The sequence below is a fragment of the Gordionus sp. m RMFG-2023 genome, chromosome 3 (assembly GCF_954871325.1).
Source record: "Gordionus sp. m RMFG-2023 chromosome 3, tfGorSpeb1-WG-v2, whole genome shotgun sequence".
Taxonomy (NCBI): Eukaryota; Metazoa; Nematomorpha; class Gordioida; order Chordodea; family Parachordodidae; genus Gordionus; species Gordionus sp. m RMFG-2023.
The window spans coordinates 43,527,189-43,553,868 of NC_088777.1; the positions used below are offsets into that span (position 1 = coordinate 43,527,189).

At 26.8% G+C, this 26,680-nt stretch overlaps 1 protein-coding gene across 1 annotated transcript; it reads right to left on the reverse strand.

The window, feature by feature from the left end:
- Nucleotides 1-7,921: 7,921 nt before the first annotated feature.
- On the reverse strand, nt 7,922-26,469 carry LOC135926388 (vacuolar protein sorting-associated protein 26B-like). The gene is made up of 9 exons (XM_065462254.1): nt 26,410-26,469; nt 26,218-26,370; nt 26,103-26,178; nt 19,261-19,417; nt 19,044-19,208; nt 17,059-17,165; nt 16,701-16,769; nt 11,802-11,944; nt 7,922-8,110 (listed from the first exon to the last, which is right to left on the reverse strand). Exons 1-9 carry the CDS (start codon nt 26,410-26,412, stop codon nt 8,036-8,038), a joined length of 948 nt encoding a protein of 315 aa, XP_065318326.1. The 5' UTR covers nt 26,413-26,469; the 3' UTR covers nt 7,922-8,035.
- Nucleotides 26,470-26,680: the final 211 nt, after the last annotated feature.

Sequence of the window (26,680 nt, forward strand, 5' to 3'; positions counted from 1 at the left end):
TGACATGTCAATAGAATTCACCCAATTATAAAAATTGCTATTAGTTTTATAAGGCGTTTGCTCGGAGCAATTGATGTCCAACTTAAAATTACCGATTGTTTCGCAGTTTGGCTCTACGCGATAATTTTTTGTAGGAGACATTTGCGGGGACGGCTTTTTCGAAGAAGAATAACCGGTAACGTATATAACCTCGTCATTCCATGGCGTTACTCCTCTATCATCATATGATTCGGTTGTAGATTCATGCCTAATAATGTTAGAAATATCTTCAATAGAGGTCTCATTATTAGAAATATTGTAAATAAGGTCATTCGTGATATTATTATCTACGGAATTATAATAATACAAATTATTGCCACTATCGGGTATTGCAAATTTATCCATAGAAAAAAGAAAAAAAAATTCAAAAAGGCAAAATCAAATATTTAAAAAAAAAATTCATAAAAAAACTCTTTATATATATATATATTGTAGTGCGCAATTAAAATCCCCTGGAATTTCAAAATTTATAAATATATACATTATTATATATATATATATGCATATAATATGATTATATACAAATATTAAAAAATAAAAAATAAAAAAAAATTAACGGTCATTTTTCATGCCACCTTCGAAAAATAAAAAATATCAAAAAAATATCCGTTAAAGAATATATTATGTAATCCATTTTTATATATTTATTATATTAATATAATATAATATATAAAATTATAAATATAGTAATATATATATTTAATTTAATTTTTTAAAGGGCACACAGACAAATTCCTTGCAGGTGGACTTAACGCGCTTCTCTTTTTATTATTTTTATTCATTCTATTTTTTTTTTCGGTATTAAATAAACGCTAAAAATTTGAAATTTTACTATTGTGTTCGGGGTTTAATAAATAAAATAAAATTGAAATAATTATTTTTTTTATGTCAAATGACACGAGTCGAAAAATAATAAAGTTTAAAAATGAAAAATGTCATTCATAATTTTTTGAAAATTTTAATGCATAATTTATGTTCTCATTTTTTTCCCCCAGTTTCATTTATCTTTATTTAACGGTTAATTAATCTGAATATTTTTTTAAAAAAAATGAATACATGATTTAACAAGATTACGATTTTAATAAGATTTGTTTTATTGGGTGGCCTTTTTATTCAAAAATATACAGAAGTATATTATATGATATGGCCCATTTGAAAGAAAAAAAAATCACTTTCCAACTAGAGTGAAATTTTTTTTGGCCCAGCCTGACTTTATTTTGAATCATTTTGTGGTGACCCAGCCCGGAATTTTTTAAAATTTTGTAATTTCTGAATAATTTTGGTTGTATTTCGTAAATTAAAAATATGGGAAGGTATCAATGAATATTAAACGTTTCATTATATAATTCTTAAACCCGATTAATTGTTATAATTTAAATTTATTAAAAAAAATCGGGCTATATATTTTATTAAAAATTTATTTTTAAGCTTTTAAGTAGGCCCGGATTTTTTACAATCATACTATTTGTCAATTCTATCCGAGCCTACAGGTCTCTGATTTATAATTCAATATTTAAATTTTATGACAATGTTTGAATTTTCAAAATCTAATTTTTTCAAAATTGGGATAATCTAAACCGTAGAGCAGTTAGTTCACCCTTAAATTATGCTAAGTTAAAACAAAAAGTATAAAAGGTTCTAATTTATATTTGAATATTGTGTCATAGGAAATTTTTTTTCTTAATGTAAACCCAAACCGGGGGCCGAACCCTGGCTCATATAGAACTTCCAAACGGATCGAGCCCCTTTATTGTTTTTTTAGTCTAAATCTTATCTTGTGTAAAATTTTAGTGGGGTGCATAAGCTTGACTAAATTCATGGTTCGCGCAAATATTTAGGGGTCTGGTTAAAACTTAATAAATGCTTTAATTTTGCTAACTAAATAAATAATTTAAGGCCGCCCTGAATTTTTAAAATCAAATCAAATTTTAGACGCCTTCGGGCTGCGGTTATTCTGTATGAACTTAATAATTTATATTAGTTTTTTTATATAAATTATAAATGACTCAAAGGTTAACGGTAAAATTAATTGTCTACAATTCATAAGATAGGTATTCTAATTCTAAGCATGCTGGAATACATTTCAGGTGAAATCAGATTTTATATTTTAAAAAGGGTGCTCAAAAAATGACTTAAAGTTGAAAAAAATTTAACACATTGCCAGAAATAAACTTTGTAAACTTTTAAAATTTGATATATAAATTATATTTAAAAATAAAGGTGAATATAAATTAAAAAGCACAAAAATATTATTAGAATTATTATATGTATATAAGATTACAAAATATTTATGAAAAAAATATGTATTAAAAATGGGGAAAAATATAATTAATAAGCATATTATAAATATTTAATCTGAAATTCAACCTTATTTGAGATTTAGCACATTTTTTAATGATTTTATTAGTGCTTACTGTCAACTCCCAATGTATATCAAGAAGTGCTAATCCATTAAATCTATATTTTAGAGGTAGTTCTGTAGTGTTGTTAAAGGGCTCAATTTGAGCTAATTTTTAAATACAGCTAATTTAAAATTTTATAAAGAAAAATATTAAGCAAGCCTGAAGAATTTGCTCATAGGTGGCAGAGTTGGACATCTAATAGCGATATCTCGTGGCTTAATCAGTATTTTTATGGTGAAAATATTGAGTTAGCAGGTTTAAAATCGACTCAAATATAAAGCCATTCAGGTATGCTTTTATTCTTAGAAATAGCATTTTTTGTAAAATTATCAACCATATTATCCTTTTATACCATAGTTTCCTTTAAGCCACTAATGCATCATAGAATTAACATCCCCACAATAAAAGTCTGCCAAATATTTAATTTTTTCTTTATCAAGATTTGAAATAGATTCAGAAGGATTCTGCAGTTATAATATTTGCAGATTTGCAAGTGTTGTCTGATTAATCAAGAAATTTTTATTCATTTGAGTTATAAAAGTATCTAAGAGGAGGAAAGAGATTTATCTTAGAGTATTCTCTATATTAATATTGGAACGATGGGCTTGCCTCGTGAGAGTAAATATAAACAAATATTAAATTCAGAAAGAACGACTTATATTTTATGAAATTTTGATTTCTTTAAGTTCCAATATAATGCTTTAATCTATTCTCATAGTCTTAATAAAATGGATGTTATTTTTTTTAAATATTTTACTTTAGTTATATAGTGAAAAAATTTAAAATGATTTGGTAGGAAATTTTAAAATGATAGTTAAATATAACGCCAAGGAAATTTTAAAATAGACAATTCATAATAAATTAGTAGCTTATTTATTTCTGCTGTGAATGTGATAAATAAATATAAATTGGAATATATATGCTTTTAGAAGTAGGAATCAGCAAAATTTTTGAAAAATATTTGCATCTAGTGGCTTCACACATTAACTTAACCAAAAAATTTATTAGGTCATAACTAGATTGTAGAAAAATATGAATTCGTTAAAACGATCAAAATTTTTTTATCCACTTAATCAACTTCTACAAGTATTCATCTAATTTATTATTGAGTTCTGATGTAATCAGTGTGTCATAACAAGTGTATGCATTAGTGATCTGCATCGGGCTTAATTTTTTAAGCCCGGCCCGGCCCAAAATTTTTTTAAAAAGTTTTGCCGGCCCGAAATTTACTTTAAAAAAATTTATCGCCCGGCCAGGCCCGAATTTATTTAAATATAGAAATTAATTTTTATTATTACTTAAAATAAAAGACATATGTTATATAGCGTTTAGTTTCAATAAATTAAATCAAAAATTTTTATTTTACATAAAAAATTCAATATAAAATTGATAAATTTAGATATATGTAATAAAATTTATATGGTCCGACCCGACACGGCCCGAATTTTTTTTTAAAATATTAGGCCCGGCCCGAACCTGATTATTTTAAATAGAATTAGGCCCGAGCCCGGCCCGTGCAGATCTCTAGCAGAGTTGGGCAGTACCGCGAATACTTGTATCTAAGATACAAGATCCTTTTGTATCTTTTACTCAGTATCTTATTGACATTTTTAATAAGATACTAGTATCTGTATCTAAGATCCTTTATTTTGAAAAGAATCTTGTATTTTTTTCATTTTCTTTAAAAAGATACAGATACAGATTCTTTTTAATATTCATGTTTAAAACATTTACATATCACACAATCTAACTTTATTTTCTTCGTGAAATCTTGTATTATTTTCTTTATTTTTTCCTGCTATATTTTAAATATATTGATAACCAAAATTAGTTGGAAATTTTACAGATCACAAAGATAGATAGATTAAAAATAACAACACCAAAACTAAATAAGTAAAGGTTATATTTTATATGTAATATTTTTTAATTTGTTAAATGTTTAACAATCATAGTAGTGAAGATGAAATTATGGAGATAGGTTCTCCTGAATCAAATCCGAATCTTAAAATTCTAGATGGAAAATTTTATAAAGTAATTCATGTTAAAAAGGACAAGGTACAAGCCGTATGTCAAAATTGCACAAGTAAAAAAGTTATTAAAGGTTGAACAAACTGCTCAACAAACTTTGTTAAACATATTAAAGTATATTATACATTTTTATTTTATTATTAACATAATAATACCTATACTTAAGTCCCTCTTAGATAATTGTTATTAAAAATTTTTATAGAAGATGGTTGATTATCAAATTAAAATCATTTTGGATATATAATTTTTAGAGGTGTACCGATACCACTTTTTGGAGGTTGATCCGATCCGATATTCAATTGATATCGGCCGTACCGATCCGATATCATATCTAATTTTGTATTCTGTAAAGATACCAATGGTTTTAATTTTTAATATACTTTTTATTAGTATAAAATCTATAATTTAACTATACCATAACTTATGTCATTTAAATATATTATTATGATCAATTATAGTTTATATTCAATTCAATTGCAATTCTAAAAGTATATAAAATAATTGTTAAATCACTTTTATTTAACAAGTAATAACATTAATCTATATACATATAAATTAAACAATTATATTATGAAATTTTAAATAAATATTTAAAATAATATTTAACATTAATATAGCGAAGATTTTTTTTTAGTAATACCAATATTTCCAATTTATCGTCAGCTTGCGGCGATAGTAACTGTCAATATCACCAGCTTCACTAAAAACAGATTCTGAAAAGATTATGGCACACTTTTATAAACAGAATGCGCAAAAAAATAACAATATGATAGAATGTTTATTAATTAAATATTATTATTAAAAAAATATACATAAAAATGGATTTCGATTTTATTTATAAAAATAAATGACTTAAGATATAACTATTTTTTTAAATTTTATTTTTGTTGAAGAAGCCATTTTTATAACGGATCAAATTTTATAATATTGACCGATAATTGATATTTTAAAATGGGTGAAACATCGGTTCGATAAAAAATATCAGCACATCCCTAATATATTTTATATTTAATTATTTTAGCAAGTTCTTATTAGAGGAAATATTTAAGCTACAATTGTTATATAATATTAGATAATTTTAAAAGGCTCTTAATAAAATAATTATAATAAGGTAGAATTTAACTTTATTAGTTACTTTTATTTATGATATAAGTAAAATTATATTACAGTATTTATCTACAAAATTTAATCAATTTAAAATGCATTAAAGAAAATTGTTATATATTTAATAATTAAATAATATAATGTTGTACATTATTTTCATATTTTTTATATATAATTAATGATTTTGCAAGAAATATATTAAAAAAATTTGAAAAGAGATTTAAATGATATATATATATATATATGATATTACAAATGCAAGAATTAATAAGTCATACTAAAAAATAAAACTAATTTAAAAAATACATAAATATCACAAACAAGTAATGATAAATACTTATTAAAGATAATGAATAAAAAATAATTAGTATTATTTTTTTTTAGAGATGCCATTTAACCATAAACTCCGAATATAAGCTATATTTAAAACAACACAAAAAATAACCTGCAAATTCTAATAAATCATTTGATTTAATTTTTTTTCTTATTTACACATTTTCAAGCTATTAATGGACAAAAATTAATATTAAAATCCCTGGTTATTATAATTAATTCATCAATAAATATTTTATTAATTATTGCAAATATTCATTATTATATGTGTAATACTATGTTATTCACATATAAATAATAAAAATTGTATTTTATAAACTATTCTAATTTAATTGGTAATGATAATTTAAAAGTATCTTGTATTTAAGATACTCGAATTTAGTAAAAGATACAAGTATCTTTTATCTTTTTGATATTTTGAACAAGATACTAGTATCTGTATCTAAGATTCATTTTTTTATAAAGAATCTGTATCTGTTATAGATTCTTTTTCCGGAGGACCTGCCCAACTCTGATCTCTAATGCATATAGAATAAATTTACGAGGTAAATGGAGGTGGCCTCTTTTATAAATTTTTTTGTGCTATACCACAACACATAGTATAGTTTGTTTCCTATTAAAAAAAACTTGCAAGTAATTTTTAAATTTACTTAGTTAAATTATAGAATGCATATACGAAATATCTTCAATAAATACAGGAGACGTTGTAAAGATATTCAATACTGTTGTTATAAATTGACTAAAGAGGCGTTGTAATTTTAAGTATCCGAAATATTTGTTAGGCTACCACTAAATAAAAATAGAACAAAACCATAAAGAATTCTGAGCGACAAGAGGGGGGGGGGAAGAGTGCATAAATCGTAAAGGGATATAAAATCTAGGAAGGTTAGGAATCTGTTAATTTTAAATTATTTGCTGAAGATAACTTTTAACTTTAAAAAATCTAATTTGTCAAGGAGAGGTATTCTAGTACATATAGAATACATATATTGTGAATTTTACACAATTTTAGCTTGCAATAACTGCTCTCAATTTATATTAATCAATAGATTTTTCATATAATTAAATAAAACATAAAAATTCAGGGCAAAATTATTTGAAACTCGCAACGTGGGTAGTCTATACATCATGGAATATACCAGCTGGTCGAACTGATAGGTATAAGAATTCAGTTCCATTCCGGGTTTTAGTTCAAATTTTTTTAAACGGCTTATTCCATCTCGGGATGTTTCTGAACAAATTTATATAGATTCAGTTACGTTTTTTTAATAAGTTAAAATTTTTTAAAATTAATCATAATATATTTTATTAAATGACCATAATAATCTGAATAAAATAATATGAAAACCTAGTAATAAAAATATTCTAAAAATAAAATATTTTCTAAACTTAAAAATAAAATCACACAAAAATTAAAGAAAATTAGTTGAATTTCTTTAATAAAACCTAAACAAGAAAAACAAATATAGTCACATAGCATAACCAAAATATTTTCATTTCAAAAAATGAAAATAACCGATTAAAAAGTATTTTCAGGTTTCGAGTCCCTACCTTTGTTAAATTATTCTATCACAATCTTCATATTTAAAATAATTTCTGTGTACACCAAAATTAATAGATTAGCTTTTTAATAATATAATTAACAATGATTTAGATTTTTTTAATATAAAACTTTTCCTTTTATGTTAAAATCTTTCCTGGAATTTACCTTATTTTTTTTTATATTAAAAATGTTATTTTTAGTATTAAATTATCTCCTCCTCTGTAAATTAATACATGAATATTGCAACAAAATTATTCAGCCAACTATTTGAAAAATAGAAAAAGTAAATAGTTATAGTTAAAACTTAAAACCATATATTTGTTAAAACATAATTATCTAAATTAAAGAAATGAGTTTAATTTTCTTATGCTAAATGAAAATAAAAAACCTGGAAACTTTTTAGGTAGTATAATAATAAAAAAAATATAATTTATATAAACAAATAGCATGAAATAAAGAATATACAAATATAAACTCTTTTGTTATTTTTTATTAAAATTAAAAAAATATATTATTTTATAATATAAATAATCTTATGCATACATTCTTGTATCGGTATAATTAAAAAATAAAAATATATAAATATTCATGCCGACGATGGATTTTCACTGTGTACAATATTTCTCCTAAGCTTTTCTCCTTTACGCCAGAGAATGATTTCCTGTTATGGATGAAAATTTTTATAAAAATATTTATTTTCCAAGATATTGAAATTATTATTAAATTTTTTAATTTAAAACTCTATAGCATATTTAAAAGGAATTAGTTAGTGACGTGCGTTACTAATAATCTGGTAATTATCTGATTGTTTATTTGTAATATAACACATATCTTATATATAAAAATATAAATTTTAAAGATATTAGATTCAACTTTAGGTAGCTAGTTTATTTATAGACCCGACAATGAAATATAATATTTTCCTAGACTGCGATTCATTCATTAAAATGTATTTTAAAGGGTCGTTGAGTTTAAATCAGCTTGTGACATGACATTTTGTTTCCCATGTTATTCTTTTCTTGTATTTAGTATTTATTTAAATAATTTTGAAAGTATTAGTATTTTAAATACCAAAAAATAAAAATTATCTTGTATTATTATTATTCAAATAAATACATATACTTTTAATTTTTTATTATAGATTAAAATTCCACTATTCCTTTTTTTTAAATATTAATTTCGGTATCCGAGTTGGTTAAAAAAAAACTCAAAATTTTACCTATTTCATCCTATTTTATTAAAATGATGAAATTGAAATGAAAGTAACAAAATTTTCTGTATTATAACATAATTTTCCTTACAAACTAAGGATTTAAACTATATGATATATATAAAAAAGATTGATATTTAATAATTAAAAATAATATATATTTAAATAATTAGATTATGATTAGACGTTGTGATTTATATAAAAAATTTTTGGCTAATGTATTCATTTGTTCTAAGTAAGGTTGCCAAACGAAAATTTTATTTTATTTTATTTTTTTGTATTTCCATTGTGTTTTGCATTGTCCAAGTCCTCAGTCATTGTTATGGGTATTTCCTTAGCTTGTACATGAGCATCCCTCAGTTGGTCAACATGCTTAATTTTAGCAATACCCTCAGATTCAACATCATACAATATCGTACTTTTCCGTTGAACTGTCCCTTCATGCCATCTCGCAGTCCTTTCGTTTTCTAGCCAAACCTTTGATTCTCTACAAATTCATGGGAGTCAACATTCCTATCTTTATAATATTTTTGTTTCTATAATGCGTTTTCAGTCCTTTCCCTTGTAGACAATTTCGCCTTCCAAACATAATTTCGGCAGGGGATTTACCGGTAGTTGCATTTGGAGTATTTCGGTGATAATTAAAAATTCGCTAAATAGATCATCCTAGAAAAATGTTGGGATTGGAGTATCGTAATATATTTATTGTATGGCTTAAGAGAAAATTGACAGATATTCCAATAGAAATTGCAGAGTAATATTTTGAAGAAATTAAATCTAAAAATAAAAATTTAAATAATTTTGTATAAATTGTCCACTTACTAATACTCAATTCTTTATTAAAAATCAATTTCTAAACAAAAAAACACAATGATCAACTTTATAATAATTTTATATTTTCTAATATTCAAAAATTAAAAATTCGAATTTCGCAATATAGTAATTTAACTAACAAAAATTAAATATTCAAATATAATCATATACATACATATAATAATATAAAACTAATATTAAATTACTATACAATAATAATCAAAATTTTCAATAACATAACTATTCAAATTATTTAACTATACAAAACAAATAAAATCCTATTCCAATATTCAAATAATTATTAAAATATACAACACTATAGTGAGAAAAATCTAGTTTACTAGTGTTGTAAACGAACGCGTTCAGAAGTTCGTTTTTTTGAAAAAAATGATGAACGGCGTTCCTTTTATTTTTGACGAACTTTGAACGTCGCGTTCCTTTTTGACGAACGCGTTCGAATTTAAAGTTCATTCAATTTTAAAAATATTTTTATTTATTTGAAAAAATTAATATTACCGATTTTTTAAAAAAAATGTATTATTTATATTTTTTAATCGGCTGTGTATTTCCTTTTCACATTTCAATTTTTTTAACACATAGTTTATTAATTTGAATATTATTGTTTATATTTTAATTTAATAGATTAGCATAAGCATGGATATTATTATTTAATCCTCATCATCTGATACTTAAAATCCAAAATCAGATGAATTATCATTACTATGGCCAAATATGATAAATGTTTTACATTAACATCCTATACTGAAGAAACTAATCCAATGCATACCAAGTGTAAAATGTGGCCAAAAATATTATATTGTCAAAATCTTCAGGTTTCAATTTAAAACGACATTTGATTTTAATATTAATTATTTGATTTTATATGATATAACTAATTTAAATCATTAAAATTTGAACATATATATAAGGATCAATATGTCTTTCTGCAATTATACATCCAGCATTCAAACTTCAATTGTAATGGATAAAACTTCCACAGAACGAACCTATTAAAAATAAACTTTAGCGTTATTGAAAAAAATGCTTAAAAAACCCTAGAGAACTGTTAATTTCGAGATATCCTTTTTTTTGTCGAGAGTAGAGAATGGATTGGAGGAGAATAACTTATCTCATTTTTTTGCAAATAACAAAACAATATGTTTTTATTTAATTCTCCATGTCAAAAGAATTGTTTATTAAGTATAATACCGCAATCCCCTCATCTGCCCCTGTGCGCGTTTTTAGTTTAGCTAATGCCGTATTAACTGCCAAGTGTTGTCTATCAGATAAATATTTTGAAAACAATTGTTATTAAAATTTAATAAGAAAAATTTTTTATAAATAAAAATATCTTTTTATTCGCTATATTATATTATAATATCAAAATAAAACTATATTATTTTAAAAATATAAGTTTATATATTAAATTAAATTTTAAAAAAATTTATCACAAAATTTTGAACGGTTTTATGAAGGTGAACGCGTTCCTTTTTTTTGAACATGAACGTGAACGCGTTCGATTTTTGTCAATGAACGTTGAACGCGTTCGATTTTTTTTAGAAATGTTGCACTAAGCTTTACTCATCTAGGCTCACCTGCTGGAGACAAAACAGAAATATCCAAATTTAGTGAGGAACTTTAGGATAAATTTGACCTACTTCAGAAATTTCTTGACTTTTTACCATCTCACCATTCATTTTTTCAAGAATTTCCCTTACATTCAAAGATATTGTATGCCTTATGTTCTGCTCCTCTTTTCCAATTGCCAGACATGTTACTAGAGTTAGAACAGAAAGTTTAGAACGATTTGAGGTGCAATTAACAAAATTTATGCCATTATTTGGAGTATAAAAATTATCTTGTATTTATTATAATTCAAATAAATACATATACTTTTAATTTTTTATTATAGATTAAAATTCCATTATTCCTTTTTTAAATATTAATTTCGGTATCCGAGTTGGTTAAAAAAAAACTCAAAATTTTACCTATTTCATCCTATTATATTAAAATGATGAAATTGAAGAGAAAGTAACAAAATTTTATATTTTATAACTTAATTTTCCTTATAAACTCATAACTATTAATTTTTTTTAAATGAGAGAGCTAAGCATAACTATTGGAAATACTATAAAAAAAATTTCAAAAAGTATTCGTTATTAAAATACTTTTTTTAAAAAAAATTCACCCTGATTACCAGCTAATTTATATTGATGTACATTTAAATGAATGAAACGTGGTGGTATTATATGACATTGGGATCGGACTATTCTAACCTTTTATTTTTATAAGACAACCTTACAGGCTTAAGGATTTATAAAAACTTTACTTGTTGTTTGAAATATCGTCTCTCCTCTTCGTCAACGAGTACGAGATTCAAATAATATCTAACCGAAAACTTTTTGTTGATGTCCCGCATAGTTGGCGTCAAATCGTATCCACTTAAGAAGAGGCGGATAGGTATGGATTCACCTTTCAAATGTTATTATTTAAAAAAAACGCCAATAAATATTGATAAATTTCGAAATTTTACACTCCATTTAATAAAATACGAGTATTAACGCTTCGCGAAGGTGAAAATAATTTGAAGATATTTTGGGTAAAGTTATTAAATGCCTAAAAAATTGGCTTAAATCTCAGTTTTTAATAGAAGACAAATTTTTTTGCAGTTTTGGGATTGGCTACATAGGTAATCTATCATTATTTGTGAGTCAAAATCAAATCGCGAAAAAAGTCATTTTGATAAAAATGTAATATATTTAATGTGAGGGTAAGTTTAACTACATGGTTAGCGTAAGAATCGAGTGTTGCAAAATAGGGTTTCCACAAGATAATTTGTGTGGTAAATTAAATAATTTTATCGTCTGTTTACTAGTTGTATTAATTCCGAATAATTTCCATATTATAAAGTAAAATAGGTGTATACTACCCAACGTCATTGATGCTCGGCCACCCATATTTTATTTCAGTCTTAGTTTTTTTTATAACCTAATAATAGACAAATATTTTTAGCTATAAATAATGCAAAATTAAATAAATTTTGATAATTTGGAATCAATCAGTTAAAGTTTTTGAAACAATAGGCTACTTGCACTAAAAATTCGGTCACCTACAATTTTATAATGTTTTAGTAAATTATATTATCGTATGCCTTTATATTTCAGTCATAATCATAAATATAACCTTTTTTAAAATTACAATTATAATGGTCTCAGGAAAAGGACATTGTAGAAAGGACGGGGGATCGAGTTAGGGTCGTGACATGGAATGTTGGGAGTATGACGGGAAGAGCGGGAGAAGTCGTCTATGTATTGCACAGAAGGCATATAGATGTATGCTGCATACAGGATGGAAAGGAAATGGGGCCAGAATGATTGGCAAGACTAGCGAAAAATATAAATTTTTTTGGCAAGGAAGTAATGATGGTAAGGCTGGAGTTGGGGTATTGGTTGCGGAGAAATTGGTAGACAAAGTAGTCGAAGTGAGAAGGCTAGATAACCAGATAAGTTATCAAGATGATTTTTGGTAGAAAGCTATATAATATTATCTCGGCATATGTTCCTCAGGTTGGAAGAAGTGAAGAAGAGAATGATATTTTTTGGGTCTATTGGGTGTGACATCAAGACTGGCAAATGAAGAGGGGATTATCCTGACTGGTGATCTGAATGGACATGTGGGAGCGAGTAGTGAGGGTTATGAAGGAGTACATGGAGGGTTCAACGGCATGAGAAATTTGAAAGGAGAGAGGATTTTAGATTTTAGTGATGCTATGGATATGATTGTCTGTAATACAATGTTTAAGAAAGAATCCGAGAAGCTGGTGACTTATAAGTCGGGTAGTACCAAAAGTGCAGTGGATTACTTGTTATTAAGGAGAAGTGATCGATGTATAGTAAAAAATATGAAAGTGATACCGGGAGAGGAATGTATAAATCAGCATCGACTAGTTGTAGGAGATCTCACTCTTAAAGGTGCCAGGGTCACTAAAAGAAAGTTTTTGCCAAGACTGAAGGATTGGAAATTGAAGGAGAGTGCTAGACGTCAATTCAATGACATTGGCGATTAGGGAGGCGGAGGTGGCACAAGCATCTGGGACAAGTGGGAAGCCATGAAAAAAGCCTGGGTGATGACAACTGAGGAGGTATGTGGATGGACAAAAGGGCCGCTAAGACATAAGGAGACTTGGTAGTGGAACTCGGAGGTAGCGAAAGCTGTGGATGAGAAACGGAGGTTTTCAAAGTATGGTATAATAGCAAAGTTAATAGTGATAACAATATTTACTAGATGGCTAAAAGAAATGCTAAGAAATTAATAGCGAAGGCTCAAGAAGAAAAAAGACACGAGTTTGCTAAAGAAATGGATTGCGCTGATGGAATTGGAAATATAATTCGAATGGCAAAGCAGATGTCAAAAAAAGAGGCAGGATGTGATAGGTGTAAAGTGTTTGAAAAATATGGGGAAAAAAATGGTGATTGATAGTAGTGTTATTAAGAACACCTGGAAGATTTACATGAAAGGACTTTTGAATGAAGAAAATGAATGGGATAATAATGTTAGTTGTGCAAAGGTAGAAGGTCCAGGGTGTAAATTTGGCAAAGACGAGATAAAGAGAGCAGTGAAAAAGATGTTAAAAGGGAAGGCATCGGGTTTAACGATGGTGGTTAATGAATTTAACCAATCAACCCGAGGACTGGCGAAGAAGTATAATTATCCCAGTATACAAGGGGAAAGGTGATCCTTTAGATTGCGGGTCTTACAGAGCTATTAAACTCTTGGAACATGCAATGAAAGTATTTGAGAGTGTTAGAGAAGCGGATAAGGGAACAAATTAAAATTGATGAAATGCAGTTTGGTTTTACATCGGGAAAAGGCACGACAGATGAAATTTTTGTGGTGAGACAAATGCAGGAGAAGTATCTTGCGAAGAAAAGAAACCCTATTATGCGTTTGTTGATTTGGAGAAAGCATTTGATAGGGTGCCGCGTGAGGTTACTAGATGGGCCTTGAAAAAATCAGGAGTGGAGGAATGATTGTTATAGCAGTGATGGCAATGTATGTTGGAGCACAAACAGCAGTACGGACGGATTATGATGATAGTGACAGCTTTGAGGTGAAGGTAGGACTTCATCAAGGATCCGTGCTGAGTCCATTATTATTTATCTTAGTAATGGATGTGGTGGCTAAAGAAATGCGTGAAGGACTTCCCTGGAAGCTATTAAATGCAGATGACCTTGTATTAATGGCAAACAGTGAGGAAGAATTGAGGGATAAAATTAGTAAATGGAAGATGACTATGGAAGCAAAGGGCTTGAAAATGAATGCATCAAAGACAAAGGTAATGATTGGTGGGGAAAACCTAAAGATGGAGGAATCCGGTAAGTGGCCTTGTGGTGTATGTGGGAAAGGAGTTGCTAGAAATTCTATCCAATGCACCAGATGCCAGAAATGGGTACATAATAGATGTAGCCGGGAAAAGGGAAGTTTGATGTTAGGAAAAATGACCTTTATTTGTAGAACATGCATGAAAGGAATATATAATAATGATAACATAGAAAATGGTGGTCTGGATATTGGCAATGGGTTAACCCTAGAAAAGGTGGATAAGTTTTGTTATTTAGGTGATATGCTAAACGCAGATGGTGGTGTAGATTCTGCCGTTGTTGCAAGGACCAGACAAGCTTGTAAGAAGTTCAGAGAGATGTCGTCTATTCTTACAAATAAAAAAGTCACTCTGAAGTTAAAGGGGAAAGTTTACGTAAGCTGTGTGAGAAGTTGTTTAGTTTATGGCGGTGAAACATGGGCAATGAAAGCGACTCACGAAGTCAATTAAGAAAGAACAGAGATGAGGATGATTAGATGGATATGTTGGGTATCTCTGAGAGAGAGAAAAACTAGCAAGGAATTGCGAGCAAGATTGGGTATAGAAATGATTGGAATGGTAATGCGACGAAATAGACTAAGATGGTTTGGGCATGTGGAACGTATGAAAAAAGATGACTTGGTAAAGAGATGCACAATGATGGAAGTAGGAGGATCAAGACCTAGAGGAAGACCCAAGATGACGTGGACAAATGTGATAGCGGCGGATATGAGAAGCATGAATCTTACAAATATTGATGCTCAGGACTAGTGTTGTTAAACGGCTCGATTTGAGCCGATTTTTAAAAATGGCTAACTCAACATTATAGCCGGGAAAATATTGCCTAAGCTTCGAGATTTCGCCAATAGATGTTCAATACTATGTTCCATCTATGAGAAAAATCTCTAGGCTTTCATCATATTTTTCTGGCTATGGAGTTAGCCGTTTTTAAAAATCGGCTCAAAACGAGCCTTTTAACAACACTACTCATGACCGTCAAAAATGGAAAATAAAAATCAGAGAGAAAACTGGCCTACCCGGGTAAACCTGGAAATCGCCATAAAACGGAGAAGAAGAAGAAGAAAGGTATAATAATGGTAATATATAAATATAATAAACCGGATGTCCAAAATGAGAGAAAATAGAATGCTAAAAATAATCTTATTGGATCTTCGGAATTCTAATTCTATAAAAATACACTCATGAAATAATTCTAAGTTCAGATATATATCTAGTATTCAATCTCTCTAGAAAGTACATCTATCTTGATTTTAAATTTTTATACTTTGTCATAAGGCGAAAAATATGACATAAATTCTATGTGATGGTGTGGGGCTGTAAAGAGGAATAAATACAAGAACGTTATATTTTGTATGCAGGTCGTTAAAAGGGATGAAATATCAGAGATAAAGCTTTTAACAATATTTTAATATTTATTTAAACTTAGTTATATTTAATAAAATTTAAAAATATTGAATTTTTTTTTAAATTTGAAGATAGTTTTTAAAAAAATTAAGATGGCCGAGCATTATTTAAAACAAACTGGTGGCATTATGCAATGCGACTTACGCGGCATTTAGTCATATTTTCAAAATCGATTATCATCGAAAATAACATTTGTTTCCTAAAATTTGTACTCGCAGAAACAATTCTTTTCTGATTTCCAAAACAAAAACCTTCATTCCCTAAGTTAATAAAACCAATAAATATAATTAAAGTTAATTATAAAATGTTACCTATTTAAAAAAAAATTAACTTAATATTTTAAGCAATAAAATACCGAGTTAAATTCTTCCCCCACCAATAAAGATTAAAGAATAGTAAATTACATTAGTTTCAATTATATTAATTGCAAAATATATTTGTAACCTTTAACAGGAGCACCATCCATAATTTCATATTTTGCCACAGTTTCATTATCGAGATATGTATTTTGACCTTTTTTTTAATTAAGATATTTTCGCAAGTTATATATAGCTATTTCCAAAATCTTCTTTAAAAAATTCGAAAAGTTTCATGAAATCGTATGTTAAATTTTTAAAATTTTCTAAGAATTTTTTTTATATTTTGGACACAGTCTAATGTGAGGAAAAAAAATAAAATGAAAGAAAACTTGCCAGATAAATTTGATAAAATTGCAGAGGTTATTTTTAATTTTGAAACAAAAAAAATGTGACCGAATATTTATAAATAAAAGTAATTAAAATTCAAAATCATTATATTTTACCCGATCCAGTAGTTTCCTTTTTCAATATAGCTAATTCCATATATTTTATTTTGATACGAACTAGTAAAAAATATATTTTTCCCACAATGGCATCTTTCAAGTGATATCTGGAATTATGGAATATTTATTATTTATATATATACATTCAATATATGGATGATCTGGATGGTGGAAAATGAAGATAAGAAAAGGAAAATTAGTATCAAGTAAACCTGACTATAAATCTATAAACCAAACGAGTATTCATAAAATACATCGTTAAAATTTTTGATCTTTTCAAATAGTTTATTTTTAAAGTTCTGTGATGACAGAACAATTGGAAAGCCTTAAAGGAGATCCCATGCCACTTTTTATTACTTCAATCAATTTATGAGGCGATATGAATGAAGGGGGGGGGGGGGGGGTATTAGAAATAAAACAAAATTTTTGCCAACTTCACGCTTAAAAGTTGAATAAAAGCATTTAAAATGAGGCCTATTTCATTCTTTAGGGCTTATATTTATTCCTAAAAAAGCAATAAATATTATTAGCAAAAAAAAACTAAATTTTAAAAAAATCCGGGCTGATGATAAGGCGGGTGGTATAAAAATAAATGCTGCTCTTAAAATTCTAGAAAGATTTATACAATTCGAGAAATCATTTAATTTAAAGTTCACGTCCAGTTTGTGTTTAAATTTTTGCATGATTTACAAAAAGATTGGCCAGCAAGGAGTCTTTAGTTGTAGCAACCAAGTTTGAATATATGATCTATTTATTATGTTTTTATTATATTGGTATAAAATAAGCTATTCCTTATTCATCAGCCCTTTTCTCTATGGAAGCTTTTTTTATCTCTTCTTAATCTATATAAAGTATATAATTAGTTCTGTTTTTCATGTAATGACCAGTTCCAACAAGACTTAAGATTCTAACGAAATCCAATCTGGATATCTTTGATTAATTGGTAAAGAGTTAGCAGCCAATTTGATAAAAATTTCAGAAGTATTTTTCCAAAGATTATCAGTGTTTTTTTAAACTATTTACAGTTTGAATATGATTTTTAACTAGCGTCACAAGGTTTTTAAAAAAATATATATTAAGGAACTTCTTGAATTTCGTTCTTCTCTAGTATTATGATCATTTAGTGCATTAAATCAAGTTTTATTCTTCTATTTTTTGTTTTGTTCCATATTTTTGAATCTTCAGTTAACATATAACAATTTTATGATCTGAGTTAAATGTTACTTGGTGAATTATTTAATATTAGTTATCCAACCAATTGTAGATTTGGAGCAAATAAAACAGTCAATTTGAGACCAAGAATTATAATATGAATTGAAACGGGTATAAATTTCTTTAGGATCTGAGTGTTCAAAATACTCATAATTCAAATTATTACAAACACACACAAACAAATGACAATATGGACATCTTATAAAAAAATATTTAACTTAAATAGGTCCCCTCTTTATTAAATGACATTATCAATGATCAATCATTACCCTTTATATCAAATCTTCATCCCCTCATTACCTTCCACTTCTCAACTTAATACCCAATATCATTACTGAATCTACCTCAAATTTACCTTCTTCATACCTTCAATTACCATAAACCCTCCAACTTACACACAATCACGCTTATTTAGAATTTGATAATAAATTCTTTGCGCGTTGCTATGTCAGTCTATCTTTTTTTCCTTAATTTCAGCTATTAAATTGATCGAAGCAATTAACCTACCTCTACTTACTAAGCCTTAATTGACATTAGTTAGTGCTTTCATTCGACTTATAAAAGTGATGGCCAAAATTTTGTTTTTCTAATACCCTTTTTCCTTAAATTCTGTTACCTTCTGAATTGAAGCACTAACAGGCACCAAACATTGAAATATGATTAATAGTTAGTAGCTCTGATCCTTCATTTTTCTCATCATATAAAAATATTGTCAATTCAAAGCATATTTATTTAAATTTAAATATTCGATTTAAAATTTTTTAAATTTATACTTGGATTTATTGTATTCAAATTCAATATGTAAACAATCTTCAATGCCCACTTCCATTTTAATACTTGGGGAGACCTCTTGGTAAAGTGATAGGGTATAAACTATAATATCTAACTCTTTTATAATGTCTCTGAGCCTTCGTTCAATTGTAACCCTCAAAAAATACCTAATTTTTTTAAATATAAATAAACACTTTTTTTGTAATTTAATTATTTAACCTTAATCTCACATTAATTCCCATGTAAGATTCAAAGGGTTTTTCAACTTGAAGAAATTCAAAATCATAACATGTGTTTTGAGTTAGTTCTGAGGGGCGTGCCAATTCTTTCATTAGTGATATAAATTCGTAGTGACCTCCTCTGTCATAGAATAATTCTTTAAATTATGAATAAATATTGTATTAAAGGTTTTACTTTTAAAAATGTATGTAAATTAATAATTTGCATTGGGCCCAATTTTCCTAACCCGGCACAAAAATTTGTCCGACTCGATCCCGAAAGAATTTTTTTTTGTTCGTCCAAATAAGTTTTCTACCCATAATTATAATTATTTGTCTGCCCAGTCCGAATTTATTTAAATAAAAAAAATGACATATTTTTAATTGTAAAAAGATAACAATTTTATAATATATCGATATTTCACAAGATACATCATATTTAAAAATTTAGCGACCGAGCTCGAATTATTTCAAAAAATAATAGGCTCGGTCCATTGCTCATTTGGGTTAATATTTGAACTCTATTGTGTTTACAAGATACTAAATTTAAGACTTGTTAAACTTAAAATAACGAACTATATATCCATAGTTTTCGATAGTATTGTTGAAAAGATAAAAATCGAGATTATGGCCAAACAAATATTTTCTAAGCTTCGGGATTTCGTGAAAAGAGAGCCAACCTTTTGAGAAAAGAGTAAAACTGAATTCATAGTTAGCGCTAGAGGTCTGCAAGGTAATTTTTTCACGGCCCGAACCCTAATTTTTTAAAAAAATTTTGTCCCAGAGCATACATATTTAGATCCAACCCGAGCCCAACTAAAAATCCTTTTCTAATTTGAGTTTAAAGGTATCGGTCTGATTCATTTATCTTTCTTTTGTCATCAAACTATTTTGAGTCAAATGGCAAATTTTTTTTCCTAAAATTTATCATTAAAATATTTTACATAGTAATTGGTTTTAATTAATATTTACATATATATTTCTCTGAACTTTAAAGGCAAAGGTAATTGTTTTATTTAAAATATTTTACATAATTAATATTTACATATATATTTTTCTAGAAAATTGTAAAATAAAGAACAATATTGGCAAGATTCTATATTAGTATTATCAAATATTTTTCTGAACCAGGCAAAGGTAATTGTATTAATTAAAATATTTTACATAATTAATATTTACATATATATTTTTCTAGAAAATTGTAAAATAAAGAACAATATTAGCAAGATTTTATATTAGTATTATCAAATATTTTTCTGAACCTCAAAAGCAAACAACAAATATTTTTCTGAACCTTAAAGGCAAAGGTAATTGATTTTAATGTCATTTATTATTTTCTAGAAAATTGTAAAATAAAGTACAATATTAGCAATTATTCTCAACTTAGTATTAGCAAGATTCTATCTTAGTATTAGCAAATATTTTTCTGAACCTTAAAGGCAAAGGTAATTGGTTTTAATGATGCATGGCAAATTTTTTTTTCTAAAATTTTTCATATATCTTTTAGAATTTTAACAACATTTGAACACATATGGATAAAATTAGGTATATTTCTATTTTCTAAGAAATCATTATATATATTAATCTTTTAGAATTTTCACAACATTAGAACATTAGAAGAACAATAATTATGGTAAATTATTTATATTTTCTAATAGATATCATTTTATATTTATAACAATCTTTTAGAATTTTTTAAATAATGACACCTTCTACATATAGAAAGTCAAGTTATTATAAAAGTAAAATATATTTTACCTGTATTTCTCCAACCTGTCCTGGGAAAGGTTATACAGTAAATAACCTATTTACTGAAACAGCAGCATGCAATGGTAAATTATTTAATATATAAGATGTGATTTATTGTTTTCTAGATATTTGCAAATATTTGAGTGGAAGAAGAGGAAGTATTTTATAAAATAATTTTTAAATTTTATTATAAATATTTAATCAAATTTTTCTTAATATATTATCTTTTAAATTTTATTATAAATATTTAATCAAAATTTTTTAATACATTTTTCCTTAAGTCACGACATTAGTGCCTCCTTTGATAGATCCTCCACAAGAAGCTGGTGACAGTGATGTGGGGATTTCTGGGAACTTGTTGAAGGAAAGTCAAGAGGCTCTCCCTTCCATGTTCAATCCGACACTAGAAGCTCAAGATAGTGATGTGGAGAATTCTGCAATCTTGTTGGAGGAAAGTCAAGAGGCTCTCCCTTCCATGTTCAATCCGACACTAGAAGCTCAAGATAGTGATGTGAGGAATTCTGCGATCTTGTTGGAGGAAAGTCAAGAGGCTCCGCCTTCTTTGATTAATCATACAGAAGAAGATGGAGAGAGTGGCCTCCCTCTTGCCATAAGTCTGCGATAAAATCTTTTAAAATCAGGATAAAATCGACTATATGCTGTCAACCTATTACCCAGTATACGTCTTAAAATATATTGACAATAGTGAAAGTAGCATCCCTTGACAGAAATGGTAGAAAAAACTTCTTCGAGTGCTGTAAGTACTCCCATTTCAAAATCTATAAGTGCTTTAGGAGGAGAAAATAATATTCTTATAGATCGACAATAGTTTTTTAAAAGATTCAACATTTTTAGATACGTTTCTTTGTTTTTATTTGGCAATAATATATAAGCGCATTTCGTCTAAAAATGGTAAAAGAGGGAGACCACTCTCTCCATCTTCTTCTGTATGATTAATCAAAGAAGGCAGAGCCTCTTGACTTTCCTCCAACAAGATCGCAGAATCCCCACATCACTATCTTGAGCTTCTAGTGTCGGATTGAACATGGAAGGGAGAGCCTCTTGACTTTCCTCCAACAAGATCGCAGAATTCCCCACATCAAGTAATGGCGATACCCTTCTTAACCGAAAATGATATACTGGATTATGTTAACTTTTCACTTTTTAACTATCCACTTAAAGATCTTCATAAAAAATATTTAAAAAATAAAAACATTTAATTGTACTATAAAATTATTTATTTTTTATTAGTGTTGACATTGAAACGCCAAATAACGATGTACTCTCTAAAACCATTTCAAAAATTACATTTTCTAAGTGTAAGCTATTGTGGAATAAAATGGGGGCGATCTTCAAACTCTGCAGCCATTTTTAAGGGAAGCATGGGAAAGAACTCTTTTTATAATGCCTAGAAATTAATAGATAGTCTTAATAAGGATAATTGCATATGAGACTCTTATAATAAATCTGAATTACAAATTTTTCAGATAAAGACAAGTCGTTCAACGCGCGTTCCTTTTTAAGGCAACCGTAATGGGTTCCTTTTTTCAGATGTAACGAGTAAACGCGTTTCTTTTTTGTAGTAACGTTTACAGCACTAGAAATAATTAAACAATTTTAATATGATATACTGGATTATGTTAACTTTTCAATTTTTAACTATCCACTTAAAGATCTTGATAAATATATACACATTCCACTATCAATGTAAAATTTATTTTAGCTTAGAATCAGATGGGTTCAGAAATTTCAGATTAATCTTTTACACCTGACAATTAACATAAGCCAGATTGTCTACATTCTGTTATTAACAAAATTCATTTATATTAATTAATTAATTAATTATTATAAATTATTTTAGCGATGATTATATATTTAAATACATTCTTCCTATATTTTATTTTATTAAAAATTAGTTTATATATATTTAAATATTACTTTATATTTATGTATAATTTAATATTACTTTATATATATATTTAAATATTATTTTAGATATATTTAAATATTTTATATTTAATTAAATATTCATAAATATATATTGCATAAATTATAATATAAATATTTTAAAATTTAAATGTTAAATGTGTCTTGTTTGTATTCACCATCTTTCTTTTTTTTGACTCTAAATCAGCTGTGATCGAGTTTAAATATTAATAATCATATTTTAATAAAAATTTACATATGAAAAATATTTAAAAAAAGAATAAAAATAATTTGCATGAAAAAAATTTACATATCAATATCAGTTTTTCTGATTGACATTTTTGTGAAACAAAAGATATTTGTATTTTTTGGGTCGGGTCGGACATATTTTACAACCCAACCCAGGGGAAATTTCTTCAATGTCCGAACCCGGGGTCGTCCTTTGAACAGCAAGTGCAAACCAGCTAGCGCGAATTAAGGCGTAGGTAATATTTATTGGCTAGAATTCCGATTTCGCCATTTTTAAAAATCAGGATTTCTAACAATACGAATAAATAAAACAAATAAGATAAATCAAAGAAAATTCAATAATATCAGACATGTAAGAATAAAACCCGGATAGTATTATTAATTTAAAATGTTATATTCATTATTAATGTGCTTAGTTATAAAATATAGACAAAGCATTATTGAAATTTCTTTTATTATTTCTTTTGTTATTTTAATTATTTTTGCAAATATTATAATGTTATATGAATGGGTTTGAATTTAATCGTCAATATGTTTCATTAAATCATCACAACACTGTAATGTGTATAAAAACTAATTTAAATTATGGCCATTTTTATTAAGCTTGGAACAGAACAATAAAAGAAAGCTTTATTAAAACGTCAAATACCAATTAATACATAAATATCCTCACAATATCTTACTGTAAAAGTTTATTTAAACGTTAAAGCCAATTAATATGAATCATGAAATTAAAAGTATCATGATATGGTTTCCCAAAAAAATTTTTTTTAAATGATTATTAACGCGTGATTAATGATAAAATAAAAGTATCACGATATAAGTTCTCAAGATAACTGAAAAATACAAATTACCTAACATATAGTGATGAAGCAAAATTATCATGATAACGTTTTAAAAATAAATTTAAAAATTCATAATAAAAAAATACAACCTTGGAGTGGGGGGAATGGGATTGTCTTTAAATATTTTAACATAATAGTTTGGACCAATATTTAATAACCATAAAAAACTCTATAAAAATATTTAGGATCGGACCATTTTTTAAAATCATGTTCCAAATTGATAGTAAGTTAGTTAAAACAGAAAAATTTGTGAAATATTTTCCTTAAAATAATGTTTATATTTTATAATGATTTATGTTAGTGATGTACATTGAGCCTAATATTACAAGCCCAAATCTTGTCCACCCATCCCAATCTTTAACGAATTTTTTTTTAATTTATCCCAAAGAGCCCAGTTTGAAATAAAAATTATTATTTGTCATTCTGGTTTAAAATTATATAGTATTTTTTTTATAAAATTAATATTCTATACCTAAAAAAATATTGCCCATTGTTTCTTGCAAAATTTAAAATAGCCAGAATTTTAAAAAAAATTATTTAAGAGAGATTTGGCAAATAGATGTCCATCAAGCTTTTTAACAATATTAGGCCAAACCCAGCCTGACCAATTTTTCTAAAATAGGTCTGGCCCAAAACACTTTTAGACACATATCCCTAATTCACACAATCATTGGTAATCAGATAGCAATGCCTAGGCAAAATTTTATTGCTAATAAAATTATCAGAGACCTGAGGCAGGGCCCTAAGCCCATCCCGTATTTTAATTATTTAATATAACCTGACCAGGCCTAAATATTTTTTAAAAATTGGTCCAGTTCAGGTATTTTTTTTAAAAGATAGCAAGGCCAGGCTATATATTATAAAATAAAATATTTTAAATCACCATTATTAGCTATAAAAGTTAATAGAATTTTTTTTAAAATATCTGGGCCAGGCTTGAAAATATAAAACTGGGCCTGACAGGAAAAAAATCAGGGTAGGGTTGAAAATTTTTTGAGTAAGGAAAATAGTACTGCAGGCTGATATTTATAAAATATAAGATAGTGTCTATAAGAGTAGAAAATAATTTAATAGCAAAACATTTGGATCATCCTAGATATAAAACATTTTTACTCTCTATCCCCTAAAAATCTATCCACACTTCCTTAGGATATATGGAGTTCCTACACTTTCCCCTTTATAAACATGATCAGATATATGAAGCCAGCCTAGACAAAGAAACTATCCAAAATATTCTTATTTGTTAAAGAGTAAAATTTAGGTTATTCCTAGTGCAGGCTGAAAAAAATTAAAATTGAGGCCCAGCTCAGTCTAGAAAAAAAAAAATTTTACCCCAGGCAGAGAGTATTTTTAAAACAATAGACCCAAACCCCAATCTTTACTTTTTTGCATAAATTAAGAATAATTTGACTTTATATCTTAAAACAGGGGGCTTAGAGTGAACTAAATTGTTATATAGAAATGAACATTTATACCAAATGAGATAAAGGAGCAAACAAAACCTATATAACTTTATTTAAACCGGTTTAAAAAAACGTTATTTTGTATATAAATGGTAATTTAATACCATATATTCAATATATTTGATGCTTTCTCTATGGAGATTATATATTTTTTTTTGGTATTTTAATTATAATAAGAAATAAAATATAAATTAATCCATTTAATTAATCAGATTAATTGCATTCTTTCTTTCTAAACTTGCATTCAATTTGATACAACTAAATGGGTCATTTAATAATGAGTTACAGTGGAAAATGATTTTCTTTCAAATATTTATTTTTAATCTTTGTCCACTCATATTTTTATCAAATATTATATTATAGTTGCATCTCACTCTATATCTTCATTTAAGTAAAATTTGATATAAATATTACAAAAGTTTTTGAAGCTTAACTTTTATAACTTTTTTTAAAACTGTAACTAAACCATAACCTATATTATTTTTTCTGCCCTTGAAAATATCAGATATAAGCATTTATCATCAAAAGAACTAGTTAATGGCGATGCATATGTATAAATCTTTATTTTAATAATTTTTTTAAATAAAATCATTGGTAAAATAAATCATCACCTATTTGTCCAATAAATTCAATTTTTATTCCTTGATGTTCTAACTTACTACCAGGTTTTTTCAACGTTATATTAACCTAAAATTAAATAGATTTAATTTAATAAAAAAAACATACCTTTCCTGATATTGTTTCTCCATCAAAAAACAGATATAATTTTTCTTTTTTACCATCTGTTTTGAAATCAATACATTTTCTGTTATCAATATTGTCTAAGACAATATCAATATCTGCACCTTGTCTAATACCTACACCTTGGAGTAATGTATCCTAAAAAAGAATAAATTTTGATTACTAAATAAAATCTACCATTATCAACGCGTTTTTAAATTTTAAAGGTAGGTGATATCATAGAATGTCAATCATAATTTTTTGCAAATTATCTAATGACGCAATCAATTTTTTTATAGCTACGTAAGAGATAGTAAACGATGTTTGTCTTGCCTGATATCCGATCCCGATTTAACACCCCCTCCTCACAAAAAATATGCCGAATGTTTTCCTTCAATTTTTTGATGTTAAACGGCTCGATTTGAGCCTACTTTTAAAAACGGCCAACTCAATATTTTATCCAGAAAAT

What these genes read in the sequence shown, in the direction of transcription:
- LOC135926388 (XM_065462254.1), bottom strand. An exon ending in TGAATTTATTGGACAAATAG is followed by an intron (nt 19,418 to 26,102) that starts GTGATGATTTAT and finishes CATAATTTAAAG; the next exon opens with AATTATTCTATGACAGAGGA. An exon ending in TTTGAATACAATAAATCCAA is followed by an intron (nt 17,166 to 19,043) that starts GTATAAATTTAA and finishes CCATAATTCCAG; the next exon opens with ATATCACTTGAAAGATGCCA.